At 32.6% G+C, this 16,285-nt stretch overlaps 1 protein-coding gene across 4 annotated transcripts in view; it reads right to left on the bottom strand.

The window, feature by feature from the left end:
- Positions 1-1,281: 1,281 nt before the first annotated feature.
- Positions 1,282-16,285, bottom strand: part of LOC132728820 (atrial natriuretic peptide-converting enzyme-like) — a 96,193-nt gene continuing 81,189 nt past the window's right edge. For 3 of the 4 annotated variants that reach the window (XM_060714494.1, XM_060714520.1, XM_060714503.1), the window contains exons 7-21: positions 16,094-16,248; positions 13,505-13,540; positions 12,181-12,408; positions 11,746-11,862; positions 10,415-10,669; positions 9,698-9,841; positions 9,351-9,485; positions 8,899-9,015; positions 8,230-8,368; positions 6,831-6,935; positions 6,483-6,532; positions 5,896-6,076; positions 4,775-5,046; positions 4,164-4,321; positions 1,282-3,592 (exon numbers count right to left, since the gene is read on the bottom strand). In XM_060714494.1, the coding sequence (XP_060570477.1) occupies positions 3,416-3,592; positions 4,164-4,321; positions 4,775-5,046; positions 5,896-6,076; positions 6,483-6,532; positions 6,831-6,935; positions 8,230-8,368; positions 8,899-9,015; positions 9,351-9,485; positions 9,698-9,841; positions 10,415-10,669; positions 11,746-11,862; positions 12,181-12,408; positions 13,505-13,540; positions 16,094-16,248 (2,269 nt within the window). In that variant the 3' untranslated portion in view covers positions 1,282-3,415. The remainder of the gene's footprint in view (positions 3,593-4,163; positions 4,322-4,774; positions 5,047-5,895; positions 6,077-6,482; positions 6,533-6,830; positions 6,936-8,229; positions 8,369-8,898; positions 9,016-9,350; positions 9,486-9,697; positions 9,842-10,414; positions 10,670-11,745; positions 11,863-12,180; positions 12,409-13,504; positions 13,541-16,093; positions 16,249-16,285) is intronic. The other variant, XM_060714512.1, reaches the window with a different exon arrangement.

Below are 16,285 nucleotides of genomic sequence, written 5' to 3'. Positions count from 1 at the left end.
TGAAGCGGTTAGTACGTATAATGTAAATTGATGTTTATAACAGATATACAAACATGTAGAGTACCTGGGACCAAATTAAGTCCTCTGTTTAAGATATCATTAGGCGACCTTTTCATCAGTAAATTAAATTGAACAAGCAGTGTGTTAAAGATACAATTTTATTACCCCTGTATTACATGTCCATTAGGCAGTGGTTAGCCGTACAGGCCCGTATTGCTAGCCTAAACCTTAAGATTGTTTTATCGCTTTATTTGCATATAATTATAACAAAAGTTCTAGTAAATTATTATTATTATTATTATTATCAAATTACTGTTACTTATAAGTTTTTTTGTTTTGTTTTTTGGTATTTCTTTTTTGTTTTGCCGTATAGAAATATGACAACCTCATTAGACTAATACAAACGCATTTTGGTGCGATATATCCTCATTAGACTCAACAAGAAAGTGATTTATGTTTTATATCATGATGCCTACTATACATTGCGTCGTTAAGCCATACAACCAACCAACCGACCAACCAAACAAACTACATGTATACATTCATAGTTTAACGTTTCAAATGTCGGATAGTTTGTTGGTGACGTACAAGAATAATTACTCAAAAGCATAAAAAACGCGTCTATCACATAACTTTAGCAATGATTCCCTATAAATAAGGATGTTTGTACACAGCCGGTGTTATTAGATGGCAATCTCTCATAACTATCACAAAATTATCTTTGTGATGTTTTTTCACCTGTATTCCAAAAATCTTATTTATACAACAGCAGTTGTTAACTGATGTAAAACAGCTGTCCAGGACTGCATCTCAGCGTAAATATATTGTTCTGGGTCCTTCGGGAACATTGATGCTAGGACTAATATTGTTAAATATGATAACTGCTTAAACCGGTGCTAGGGACCATAAAATAGATGTAAATCCCTTCATTATCTTTTGGTTGCATTTGTCATTAAGTTTTAGTAGACTCAGTCAAAGCTAGTCTGCATTTTTTGTTTTCTTTTTTCTAGAATCTCCACTATAAGTTCACAGGAAATGCTATTAATAGATAAAGTAAACTGTTCACCGAGACCAATGATTTAATGTAATGTTAGGAATGTAAATATGTTAACGTTATATTATTATAATATTATATTATAATACTTACGAAATACGTGTTTCTTTCATATCGTACTTGAAATGTTTTGTTGTTAAAAAAACTTAAGTAATTTGATCAGTTCAGTGAGTTTATTACAGTTAAACTCGGTAAATGTCACAATAAAAACAAGAAATTGTAATATATAAGGTATGATAAATTTAATATATTTAATATTTGTACAACGCAAACATGAAAGATCAGAATTAAACAATAATAAGTAATAACAAGTTGTTGGATTTATGAGTATTAACAATGATATGATGATGTTATATAACAACACAAAGCGGAAATACATTATTGATGTACATTTTCCCATTAACTGCACATCACTAGCTAAACCACAATGAATTGTATCTTGTATCTATATAGGTAGGTTATTTTCACTCTTTCACATCTTAGTAATTACAAATAATGCATTGGATACACCTATCACTAAATACTAGTATTCGGACGCAAATATAAGCACATGTTCGCTTGTCCGTCTGAATAACGCATACTGAATCATTAACTAGTATCAAACTCTAAAATTATCTTGATTATATGTGAATATATAATCTTGTTTAAACTAACAACATCGAAAACTATAATACAGAATGGTCCAGCTCGAAACATATTCAAAATATCATTTATTTGATGATAAAGCAAGTGTAAATACTTACTGAAATTACGTAATGATATTTCTTTGGTAACATGTACATGTATATACATGAATATATATTAAAACATAACAATATCAGGTAATGACATGTTCAAGTGACAAACATCTAGTTGTATATAAATGCAGTTAACAACAAAATTGCATTGTACCTATTTGTTTCACTGTCACGCCAAAACTCTCAGTCATATCTCAGAAAAACGGATTGACAGAGCATGTAGGCGTGGATGAATTTATTCAATTAAACGAAAATAGAATACAATTAAATGAAATATAAATTAATGGTATAATATATATTACATGTATGAGGTAATGATTTACGCGAGTATAATGTATATAGAACGCTTTATTTAGCTTGTAAAAGATACTCAGAATTTTAAAAGATAGTATTAATTGAAAATTGAGTACCGCTTGAGAATTTATTCATAATTTCATGGCCATCTTTATCATGTCGTTGACCCCCATGCCTTTAACCTATTCCATGATCAAATAAATAATAGGTAGTTTACTTCCTCTTTGTGCCAAAATGATATACATACCTCACAGATACAAAACTAGTAAAGAAATACCAATGCATATATTATTCTAATCAAATTATAGTTATGGTTTCTTATCAATTGAATTTGTGAATGAAAATTTATTCCTATATGTATACATTTTGGAAATTTCCATCCAACTAGACAAAAGTTATTCTTAATCAAAAATGCTCGTATACAGGTATGATGTTGCAAAATCATGAGCAAGGCGATTTTAACACATATCTGTGGTCATATCAGGGCTGTCGTTCCCCCTAACCGGCTTTTTGAATAACTACCCAGTAAGCAATAATTTCTGGGCAAGAGAAGAATGCATGGTAAGGAACAATGATGTACCACAACGGTCGAGTAATAATATAATCACTTACATAGTTACATATTGTCCAAGACACATGATCACTTTGGTTACTGAAAAAAGTCTATAGCACACATACACATTACATACAATATTGTCACCTGGAGGTGACTTATTGGAATTGTAATATTACCACATTTGTTCTATACCGATGAGTATTTTACATTGTTATTAACAGACATACTCAAAGATAGAATAATAGATATATAATGCCTATAATGCATGGAAAAATATTATAATGAAAATAAACATCTATCGTAGTAAACATTTGTTCTAGCTCTCGACTGTTACCTACAGTTCCATGAAACATTCACACTGTCCATTACGCATATTACTGTTAGTATATGTCTATTTACAGACTATATGCCATTTGCCCTAGTTAAACTGTACATTTCAGATACCGAATACATCTTTTAGTTAAAGATACTATTCTTTATGTCAACACTCAGAGTTGCTAAGTGCATTCACACGCAAACATTGATGGTCTAATTGAAGCAGTTCATAACAACTTAGCTACACTGCAAACCAACTGATGTCCCTTCTCCTGTACCTCCAAGTTAAGTGTTATACAGCAAACATATCTGGTACTACTTTGTCTATGTTCACTATATCAAGGATAACCCACTCCATTTATGTCATGCGTCCTCGAATTTATCAAATTTATTTACTCATATCGGATTGTTTGTTATATAGGTTACTGTATCCCCAAACAGTGATTATCTACATATTTATTATAAATAACTTAGGCCTGTTGTGTTCCGTATCCAGTCCAAGTAACCAGGAAGGTTTGTGTATACACCAGGAACATTGGGGTACGCACAGGCAACACCCCATGACACAATTCCAGCTTCATACCACGTATCTTTTGATTTATCTAAGCTGCAAAGCAGTGGTCCACCAGAATCCCCCTAAAATGAACAATACACTTTGTAACGATTTATTTTGCTTAGTTGTGTTGTTTTGTTCTAACTATACACTATTAATCACTACATCGTAATGGGATGTCGTTTCTATTCTTATACTGTTTCTAGAAAAAAATATAACACAATATAGTTTGAATGGAACGATTTATTTTGCTTAATTGTCTTGTAATGTTTCTATCTATATACTATTAATCACTACATCGTAAGAGGGAAAACATTTCTATTCGCATACTGTTTCAAACAAAATCATTTCTTTAACATTAATTTTTTTCTAATAGTTATATCAAACAAAACTGTCCTTCTGTTTATCGGTGGAGAAGAAATTTGATAATATACATGTATCCCGTTTTATTCGAAGATATAAAATTGCATAAAAAAATTCCAATTGTCATAAAATTATATCATTTAGCATTGATTTCCGTAGAAAATTGTTTAGTATTGCATTATGTCGGTCTGATTACATTCAAGGCATTCTAGTTGCCTACAATCAGTGAATTTTGGAATTTATAGCATTGCATAACTATTGCAACTTCACAATTTTGTAGGTATAACTTACAGCACAAGAATCATGCCCGAGTCCTCCTCCTGCACAAAACATATGATCGGTGAGCTGATATGGCACCTGGATTTCGGCATTTTCTATGGCATGCTTGCATTTTTTCCAGTCTGTAACTTCCAAGTTTACTTGACGAATTTGTCGCTCGTAATCAGGTGCTTCAGATTGAATTGAAGATTAAATGATTTTATTACGGGGTTGCAGTATTGAAAATATGTAAAAAATTAATTTGGATCTTTATGTGGAAAAAGATAAGAAATTTTATTTTCAATGCATAAGATCATATATACGAGAATAAGGTCCATTCCAACATTTATAGAAATGAATGTATCATCAAATCTTAAAAATATCTGTTACAAAGTATCTTCCAGTCAAGCAACAAAACGAAAGCAAGATTCTTTGTTCTTTTGTCATAATTTTGTTCTTACTTTGTTGTACAAAAATGTATTTCCAATTATGCATTTTTTGTACTGTAATGTCCTGTTAACCAGTATGAAGATATTAGTCATAAATATTGCCTTCGTCTATTTTTATGACTGACTTGCGACAACTTTATATATACACATTTTTGCAAAAGTCACTAACATATGAGACAAATTTATAAATTATACCTCTGTCTCCCTGTCTTCCCCAACCTATAACAGTACATCTTGTGCCGACTGGCAATCTCTTAGCCGTCTTAGGTAGACATATTGGTCTCACGTGATCATTATAAAGCACCTTTTCTTTCAGACGAATTAATGCAATATCGTTATCGACTGTATGGGAATTGTATAACTTATGTACAAACAAATTTGCCGGATGAAATTCTTGCAAATATGGGGAATAGGTGTCTCGGCGAGGCTGTCCAGCTCTAATTAATAATTCATTAGGGTTCTGGAGTCTGAAAATATGCATGAATAAATAAATATATCCACTAAGCCTTTGTAAAGGTCGAATAATTTTTGTCTTTCATTTAGTGTTTCTTTAGTAAGTAATCATGTTTGTGTTTAAAATAAAAATGAACAACTTTCTCTCTCTACCATACAGAATGTTGCATCTCTGTCATACATTTAATGAGAATGATTTGTCCAAATGCATTTTGATATGATTTTTTCAAATACTTATACAACAAAAGTATCAAAATGAATAAATTCTTTTTCATATTTATTTCGTGTTGGTTTAAACAGCATTTAGTTTGGTTCGATTGTGTAGTAAGATTATAGCTAATAGACACACTATCGAATTCGTCCCTGGAACCAACCAAATATTGAGCGATGAGTGTAAAGATTCTTGCTCAATTAAACAACGACTCGTACCTCACAGGATTTAAACCCACGCAGATCTTTAGATAACTAGTCTGACGCGTTAACAGCACTTATATGGTATAATGACTTGATAGTAATAATGTTACAGTTGTGTGCAAAAGAGTGATAGAAAAGAAATGACACTCATGGATCTCGAATTTGAAAGCAAAGAAAAGCAGGGAGAGGAGTACTCCATGGGGCACACCACTTTGACCATTTTTCAAGCATTTACTTTTCAACTTTTTAGGTAAGAAATTTAAGACCAATTCTTTATTGCGTCTAAAGTATTGTTTTGCTCAACTGAATTTACTGTAATAATTTTAAAAGACTTTGCCGAACTTGCTAAGACTGCGGACTTCCTCCACCAGTAAAGCTGGAACGTCGCCATATGACCTATAATGTGTCGGTGTGACGTAAATCAACAATTATAATAAATTTGTCATTACCCTCCAATACAATGTGCGGCCGTGAGTACCCAATTCTCTGCAATGATTGTTCCTCCACAGAAGTACCTATGGTCAGCCCCACCGAATATTGCCACCTGCCATGGAAATGCATTCGGGTCTGCAATAGCACCACCGACAACACGGAGGGATTGGTGTATGTAGGCCGGTCTAGTTCCACACACTGGTAATACAGAAAATATATTATAAATTATACTATCTCAACAATAGGGTGTTAGATTCTGTGTAAACGTTGTAAAAACTACCTCGTTTGTCATCTCGGAGGAGTTGTTTTTATTAGAATATATTATTGTATTCAACAATGAATATTGTTCAAGCGGTGTTAGAGGCATGTTGTACCTTTTATTATCCGTAATGGACTGACATATTTAAACCTATTCTGCAATTTTGTAACTGTTTAAGATTGTTTTCATTCAAGAATGAATATTGCTTAAGGAGTGCTAAAGGCATGGAGCATCTTTTATTATCTCCAATGGCCTGACTTTACTTTATTAAAAAGAAATCTTAAAATTTAATTTAAAAGACAAGGCTGCCTGTATATCAACCGACATGCAAAGAATATTACGTACCAGGTAACCCGCATGAAATTGAAACAACAGTACCTCCAACACAAGTGTTACTGTAATAAACAATGTTTAATTGAATTAATCTTAAAATGTACTTCTTCAATCGTGTAGAATAATTCTAAGATTCTATATTTACAAGGGTCGTCATCATATTATCTGAAGTTTCGTAATTGCCTTACATTTATATTAGGAAAATTTTGATGAATTAGCTGGAAAAAAATAGATATTGTTATTTACGGGAGGCAGTGTTCTTTTTTAATCTAAAGTAATTAAATGAAGAATTCATTTTATTTCATTTCTTATCGATAAAGCTGTATTTGATATTTTGATAACACTCTTTTATGTACTTACGTCAGTTTAAGTTGTGACCCGATGTACTCTGGCTTGGACCCGTTTCTTGCCGATGTTAGGCTAAAGTACCCATTCGATACTGAATTTACATACTTTTGAGAAGTACTGAAATAAAACGTTGTAATAATATTCACTTTATCTTACATATTTCTATATCAATGTCAAAGGCAAGCGAATCCTAATAAATTGTTAAATATCAACTTAATTTCGACGATATTGTAATAATGCCAGATCATCTGTGACGTCATTATTTGAAGAATCACAACAAGGAAACAAAATTTTAGCTCCCACACATGCTACCAGGGTCCGTAATCCTTAATAATGCTTATTCCATAACACTAGTTGATTCCTTATCATGTCTGAAGATGAAAAATTGAGCTTTTTCTAAGGAGTGTTTAAACACCATAAACTGTTTTCGTTTGTTTAACGATGTGAAAAAAAGATAAAATTGTATGATGTAAGAAATGGCCTATAAATATTTAATTTGCAATCAACTTGTCACTCTTAAATTAGGGCTTTGATTCATTTTGAAGTACAATAATACTCGTAAACATAAAAATAGTATAAATGAGCCAAATGGAGAGAAACAAAATCAAAAAAAAATGACTCACATTTGTTTTGGTTTTAAATATTTAGAAAATACAGTTTTATTCGTACAAAAAGTACGAATGCAAATCTTCACTGCAAGATGGTGATATATGTACAGTATCATTGCGTGATTCTGTAAGTTACAATACAAAACAATTTTTTTAAGTAGCAAGCTTTACTAAATTTCATATAAATGTTCACTTTTTATGCAAGGTTTATATTTTTAAGTTAGTATTTTAATTGTACATTTTGTAGCATTTATTACACTCTCACTAAAGGAGGATTGGCAACATTTGCATTTATTGTCAGTTTCTGTCTCAGACTTGATCAAGTCACTTTATTGGCGGTAGTTTATGCGAGCCGTAAGTGCAGGAGGCTTTCTAAAGCCACTTTATTTGTAAATCATCAATGATTTTACTACTAAGATCACTTTCTGAATTTTTACAAAAATGACATGTATCTGGTGGTATACTTCTTTTGAATAACTTGTGATGTTTTTCTTGTTTTCCAATCCAGTCTGAATTACATTGTTATGCATTGTTTGTAAATGTCATCTTATGTACAATTTATTGAATAAATAAAGTTAAAACTAAACATGAAAATGGTGAAATTTGGATTGAGAAACATCCGCAGATGTGTTCATACGGCTGTTATTATGGAACCTCCAATGTGACACGGTCGTGTCATACAATGAAAAGCGGGTTATGGTCCCCAAGTAAAGAAATGCCTGAACGAGAAAACAAGGGGCGGAACTGAATAAAATGGAGCTTTGAAAGGGTGATCAGAGGTTATGAAGCCTGCATATCAATACCTGTCAATGTATCCCATTTGTGAACAAACGATGTCAGATTTGTCCTTTGTCCAACCAATACTGCAAATGGGAATCTGATCGTTGGCTGATGAACTGTACATTGTCACAATTCCTTGTCTGCCACCATCATCTAGTTTCACTTTAAAGATAATTTTTGTATCAGACAAACATAAATTATAAAATATCTGTGAGATTTTCTTATTCAGTTTATCAATGAATTTTATCTGAGGTTTGTTCATTCCATGTAATTTTAAAAAAAAAGAAATAACTTAAAAAAGGCACATTAGGTCTGAAAGTAAATTTATATTTTACTTAAAAAACGTCTTTACTTTGGTGCCATGTTATAGTTTCTATAGCAGATCTCATTGGCTATAAATCTATGTCATCTTTTGCTTTCTTTGCTGTTTGACAACTAGTAGCGTTATAGTGAATTAGTATTTTGAATGGATGTCAAAATACTGCTTTGTTTACATTTTGTACTATTTATGACAAATTTAATTAACTTACAGCACTTCTCTCATCAGGTGATAAATTGCAAACATGCTTAAAATCTATTCTTACAATATAACTGAACAAAATTCTCCCGTTTTAGAAAACAATATTTCTATTCATTTCTGAAAAATAATGTGCCTATAAGATGTTCGACAAATATTGTAAATAGCAACTCACGACATCCCCTTTCATCAGATGCTGTTGGACAATCTTCAACACCATCACATCGGCTGCTTGACTCAATGCAGATTGCTGACTCATACGAGCATCTGAACATTCCGGCTGGACAATTTACTGAAAAATTAATATTCGATCCTTTATGAATACTTAACAAACAAACAAACAAACAAACAACAATAAGAAAAGAAACCAACAAAATAGGTATCGCAATTAATTACACATGTAACTATTTTTCCTAAAGTTTATATCATATTTCAATATAAACTTAATTTTCTGCAGGCATGAATGTTCAAATTGGCATGCTTTAGCGTCACATTCATGGCATTTTTAAATTTCAAATTGATTACAATTAATAATTAATCTTGAAACACAGATTTTGTTGACAACTCTGTGATTACCAAGAAGTCTTATTTTGATTGCTAAGGATTGGAAGAAAAACTATTACAGACCACATTTCCTCAGTGGAAGCGTTGTTTGTATGGACTTTTCATCGGAACCATCTTGGCAGTCAGGAAAACCATCGCATTTCCATGCGTATGGTATACATCTTGTATTGTCACATCTGTCCTCTCCAGCAGGGCATTCTGTAAAACAAGGGTCTAATTAGTTTGTACACACAATTCTTCACATAGTATGTTGTCAACGTATATGATCTTTTTAAATCATATGAAGTTGTATTGATTCATAATTAAAACAATAAAATAGATAGTAAAGAATATAGTTACAATTAACAGCATTGTCAAACATCAGGTTTTCTGCAAACCTTCTAAATCTAGAGGAATAGTTGCTAGATTACCTTCAATAGTAGGAGGTTCATGTGCAGTTTTGTAGCCTAGACATATGTTTGGATCGTCTACATCAGGGAAGCTGTCACAGTATAGTTCTTTAGGCCAGGGATACCAGAAAATGTCCATGAATATTGAACAACGGGACTTAAATGCTGAAATTGAGGCATAAATAACAAACATTTTTTCTCGATGATATACACAAATATTATATATAACATTTTAGTATCTTTATCCCATTGTAAAGCTTCTAAAAACGTTAGTTAATTCATAAATATTACTGGTCATGATAGTTTGACTACTTCAATAATGCGACATTGACTTCGACACTGTACATTTAACAATATATTTATGTGCTGCTTTTAGAAATGAGCCGCGCCATGACAAAACCAACATAGTGCGTTTGCGACCAGCTTGGATCCAGACCAGCCTGCGCATCCGCGCAGTCTGATCAGGATCCATGCTGTTCGCTTACAAACCCTATAACAAGTAGTGAAACTGATAGCGAACAGCATGGATCCTGATCAGACTGCGCGGGCTGGTCTGGATCCATGCTGGTCGCAAACCCATTATGTTGGCTTTGCCGTGACGCGGCTCAAATTATCCTAGAAACATTCAGTTTTAAATGAAAAAAAACCCTTAAATTTTGATACTCGATCTGTATTAACAATTGACGTTTCATATGATTGTTTGTGTTATCTTTCTGCATTTTTCACATTTTTACATACCGTTGCATAGACTTCTGCACGGAGGAATGGCATGATATGGAACTAAGCCTGTGCCAGAACACTTTGGCATCAGTGATGTACAAGCAAACAACAGGTGATATTTGTAACATTTTGTTGCGCCACCTATCATTTCCATTAAGTGTATCAACTCTTGGGCTTGGTATGGACTTCTCATTCCAGCAAAGTTGGGAAACGCAACTTTGTTATACCCAAGGTCCTGACATCTTGTCTCATTGTTTGTAAAACATTTTCCCGCTGAAATATTTTTATGAGAACCATATTATATAATTTTATAGATTATATTATATTTTATGATTGATATCTGCAAACCTTTTCCAAATGCATCTTAGGTATTTTATGCTGTTAAAGTGTATAACATTTTTAAACGAAATTTGCGTTTAATTGAGAAATCTTTATAACTGACGAATATTTACAAGTACGAGGAATGTTTTTTTTTAAAGAAGTAAATATTGTTAACTGTATAAATAAAATGTTTAAAGTGTTTCTAGCCTGAAGCCCTTACAACCCACATAAATCTAAAATGACAATGACAAAATATCCAGACATTTTTCTATTTCCGTTAGTAACTTGTTAGAAAAGTTGATGATAAAAATGGAAAATATTCTACAATATTTTGCATTTCATCGGCTTTTGGAATATTTATACATTTCGTCAAATAATTATCTAAAGTATGTTAACTTTAAAGTTAATATGTCTATAATAGAAGATCTCTTATACCATAAATGATTATATTGATAGTATTGAGTATCATCTGTGGAAACAAAGTAAGAAAGAATTATCTATGCATGTTGTTGGGAAGTGTTAGATACATGAGCCTATGAGACATATAAATATATAGCAGATAATAAAGTGTTCTAGAACAAAATATTATGATTTTCAAATATATGTTCGTAATAAATCACTTAAGAGAACTCTATCCATAAATATATTTCAAAAGTGTATCCAAATGATAGATTATTATCAATATTTGAAACGAAACATGTGCCGATTGTAGACCTATCCACATTAAACAAAATTGAGCCGCGCCATGACAAAACCCACATAGTGGGTTTGCGAGCAGCATGGATCCAGACCAGCCTGCGCATCCGCGCAGTCTGATCAGGATCCATGCCGTTCGCTATCAGTTTCTCTACTTGTTATAGGGTCTGTAAGCGAACAGCATGGATCCTGATAAGACTGCGCGGATGCTGGTCGCAAACCCATTACGTTGGTTTTGTCATGACACGGCTCATATATCTTTATTCCCTAAAGGCGTGTCTCTTTTAAAATGATTACGTCTTATTTTGGGTCGTCGTTAGATATATACGTACGTTTGAATGGATCACGAAAACATACATTCGGATCGTCAGAGTCGGGCAGATCATCACAGTTTAGTAAAGAACTAATATTTGATTGAGTGTACATTGCCCCGCAGGAACTAAACACAACTGAAAGAAAAACACGTGCATGTTAAAAACTCACTGGAATACTGGATCAATTCTGAAAAACTAAATGTATTTTGACCTTGTGAAATAAATATAAATAATATTCTGTTGTTTCTTTTTGCATTTAATAGATAAAACTTCGCCCGCGCCCATGCTAATTAGCGTGTTGACATATTAAATTCTCGACTTTTCGCTAGGCGGGGTCGCGGGCGAAAACACGAATGGCACAAATCAGCCACCATGGAGTAAAACAACTTTATTTTTTTTCAATAGTAGAATATGAATGTCCTATAAGAATATAACATAATACATTCCTTTTACCTTTACAGTATGCTCTGCAAGGGGGAACCGTCTTGTTACGTTTGCACTTGGGATTGAAGACTGCGCACCAAAAATCTTTTCCGCAAGATATCTGAAATAATTCTTCATGTGCGGCTTCTGCAGCAGCCTCTTCCACTGGACTTCTATGTCCAAGAAAATTGGGATAACTTGTGAAATCCCAGCTTGAAAAATTCATGCAGTTTGCGGAGGACACCGGAACACATACTCCTAAGAAAACATGTGAAATGATATGTTTTATTTGTGAAATCGTTAATATTTTTCTAAATATTTTCAATAAATGGTTTATTTCATTCGTATGTCTTAAAGAAAAACCAACACACAAGTGTAAAGTTGCAAACATATTGTTCTTTTATATCGTTTAAGCCTAATAAAAACATGTTGATTTTGACTTTAACTTGAATGAAACATGATACGACCTTGTCATAAGTGTAAAGGCAATACAAGACTGTTTGTTTATTTGTTATTTGGTTTAACGGCGCACCCACACAATTAAAGTCTCTTGCGCCGAAACAAGAAAGGTGATTTGGGCCAACCTCGGGTGCGACAAACCCAAAGCAACACTAAGGGTCAAAACCACCTCAAATAATGGTGGCTGCAATTCTGATGCCTCAACCCTCATCCACAAGGGGTGGGCAGCAAGCTTGTACCTCCATGCAATCTGACCAGACATGTAATAATTGGTAGCTCAATTTTTGTATTTTGTTATTGACATTCCTTGAACTATGATTGACCTGTTCCAAATCTAAAGCAGGGCAAATCATGTTCACAAATTTTGCAGGTTTAACTTGAAAGAAATTCTTATCTGAGGAAATGTGAATGTTTCAATTGAATAAACTCTTGTTTTGCATAACAGCCAATTGGTCCATGCTCTTTACCAATGTTCTAAAATGATTGTGTAATAAACCTAGCAGAACAAAAGCATCGCTTAAATCATTCAAATTTATTCATAGCCTTTTTTCTATAACAAGCATCAGCTTATGTAAGACAATCTCACAAACATCCTGCATTGATATTTTAATAAAAAGCTTTCAAGTTAGTTGCAAACAGCGATATGACAAATGTAATGTTTGTAAGGTTGTCAAAATCTCATGGTTACTCTTTTTATGAAGAAAATGCTTTTTCAATATAGATTTTGTAATAACTTCAAAGTAAGCCTTCAAGTTTAATTTTAATGTATTATGTGCAGATCTAAATGTAAACTTTAACTGATTTTTCGAGGTACTCTACAAAATGACCTGACAATTGGGCAGAGTAAATCACTAAAACAATGTTTGTGTCCATAACAAATGTAGCGTTTCCTTACCCGGCTTTGAGGTAGTTATCACAGATAAAGCAGGATCTAAAATAAAGTAAAAAAAAACTATTTAAGATGTCAAAGAAATAATGGTAAATTTACTTTATATAGTCATGGCCCTGCAGTCATTGTTAATATATGTGTTTTGGCAAAGCAGGCATCTTATACTTTATTGAATACATTGACGTCATTCACATGTTTGTCCGAAGCTTGCATTATTCTGTAAAAGCCACCAGTTCAACAAGGCAATGACTGACTATTTAAATGCATGCAATCTTTATGCCGGCTCGCCACGGCGAGCCGGTATTACGTTAGGATTTTACTGAGAAACAACCTAAAACTCCGAATCCATCCAAAAATTTAATCCAAGCCTGGCTTCCAGCTTTCTATAAAAATTTATCTATCAGGGCTAGGATCCAAAATTATTTAGCCAATCAAATTTAATCTTACATAGCGTCAAAAAACCTTCAATTTTCACGCCATATTTAAAAAGCAGCAAGTATTGTTTTGAGCGCAAAGATATTATGATGATTAAAAATGTTTGTTTTCATGAATTCTTTTCAATAAATCATATTAACACTGACTTTTGATTTAGCGATTTCACCTATTCCTCTGTAGTAAGTTTTCGTTTGGTTAATTAACATATCTGTGCATTTTTTTCTTTTTTCTTTTTTCCGGTCATTTTATCTTTTCCGGTATTTAGTGTATGTATTTACTGGCCGGGATCCGGGACGCCCGGACTGGCCGGGATCCGGGATTGTATAAGATGAAGGAAAAAAGATAGAGGAAAAACTTATAAACTATATTTGTGTTGATTATTGTCGTAATGAAGGGCATTAAACGTTAAGTTTTTTTATTGTATGTAATGAACGTTAAATTAATTAAACTTTGGATATAAATATATTTAGAGCTATTTATCAACAAACTTAAAAATCACAATACTTATAATTATATGCCTAATTAATTGGAAAAATCAAAGACTACATTCTTGAATTGGTCAAATCCCGGGATCCCTTTATGTTTTAATGCGATCCCAGCTTTTCTGAAAACTATATTCTTGAACTGGCCAATTCCTTGGATCTCTTTATACTTTAATACGATCCCGGCTTTTCTGAAAACTATATTCTTGAACTGGTCAATTCCCGGATCCCTATATGTTTTAATAGGATCCGGCTTATCTGAAAAACATCTAAGACTGGTTAATTCCGGGATCCCTATATTTTTAATAGGATCCCGTCTTTTCTGGCTGAATTAATTGACAACTTGTGTTTACTTTAGGACTTGTGTCTGTCACTCATTCCAATACTAAATATCATATTACAACTTAACTTCGTATAAAGAGACATCTTTATGAATTCTACCTATCTAACATTTATTTGGTCATGGTCAAAAGGCCATATAGTAAATGTGCATAGACATAGGGACTTCATTCTATCTGTTTACATGCATATTCATATATACTCATATTCCTCTTTGTTAAACTGAGTGAAACTGGCTTCCATAACTTTATGTCACTTTTATTTTGATGTTCGCTGAAGTCTCTTCAGCTAACAGAACTGTCATTTTTACATTTAAACGCACCCCTGGAAAAAAATTACGAAGCGAGTCGCTACTAGCTTTTTTAAAAGCTAACCTTGTATTATATCTACGTTGAAAACAGTTTACATCTAGGCCATGACTATGAATGGAGCATTATGGTATATGAATACGAATATAACTGTCGGTCGATCGTTCAGAGGTAGACGTCATTTGTACTATCTGCTAACATATCAGACAATTTGCTTGCTGATCAATTCTTTAGATACGTTTGAAATCATCTCAGTTGGTGATTTGCATGTAAATAGAAAGTCACATCTAACAAAGATTCTCCTGAAAAGTAGCATTTTTTGACAATATCGGCAACGGCAGTATTTGTCAATGTGGCGATTACAGCGCATTGTTCAGAATGGCGCGCAAATATCCAGACGAGAATATTTCAACACAAATAAGAAAGTAAGTAAAATAGGAAACAAATGTCTCTGTATGATTATGATTATACAAAAGCTGAAGCTTTATGCTGACAACAAAATGCAATATTTTATACAAAATTGTCTGATATAAGGGCATACTACTTCAGGCATAAAGAAAGCATATTTCACAGTTTGCATCGTAATGAATGGAGTAAAACACGAATGCAAATGTAATCGATTTCTGTTGAAATAAATGTAAATCCTGCAATTTTATTATTTGTAGTAGAAATTTAAATCACTAAAAATTGTTTTTAAATTTTCTAGAGTTTCTAGTTTCTAGAGTTCGGATCGTTTTTCTTTGTGCTGAAGTAAATAGCTCACATAACAATATTTTATTCCGTTCAATCTTTAAAGAATATCTTTATGAAAGCTTCATTTGCATAAACCTATGACGAAATAATACAATAATATTGGAAAATTTGATTCCAAAAACATGTATAATATTGGCTTTTGTCCTGCGTTTCTTGTTTGAAATTCATATGACTAATTTTCATGAATCATATTTAAAAAAAACAACAAAGAACACATTAAAAGCATATATACAAATACTGCTATAACACATATATCAATTTGCATACGTTTTTATTACCTTTAAGTTGAAAAGTAACAGATTGTTTGTCAATAATAAACAAACTATCACTCAGGCCTTCTATTAGTAATCCAGCGACGTTTCTAGATGTGGTAGAGTATATATCTATATTTCTACGAAAATGAAGGATGAAGTGTACTAGCACGCTTCCTGAGCTAAAAAAGAGATAAAGAAGAGATAGAAAAGAGATAA

This window comes from Ruditapes philippinarum, unplaced genomic scaffold (genome assembly GCF_026571515.1).
Source record: "Ruditapes philippinarum isolate M1 unplaced genomic scaffold, ASM2657151v2 ctg2859_1_1_1_1, whole genome shotgun sequence".
In the NCBI taxonomy this organism is placed as follows: domain Eukaryota; kingdom Metazoa; phylum Mollusca; class Bivalvia; order Venerida; family Veneridae; genus Ruditapes; species Ruditapes philippinarum.
The sequence above is the reverse complement of the archived record's forward strand: the minus strand, read 5'-3'. Positions and strand labels throughout refer to the sequence as shown.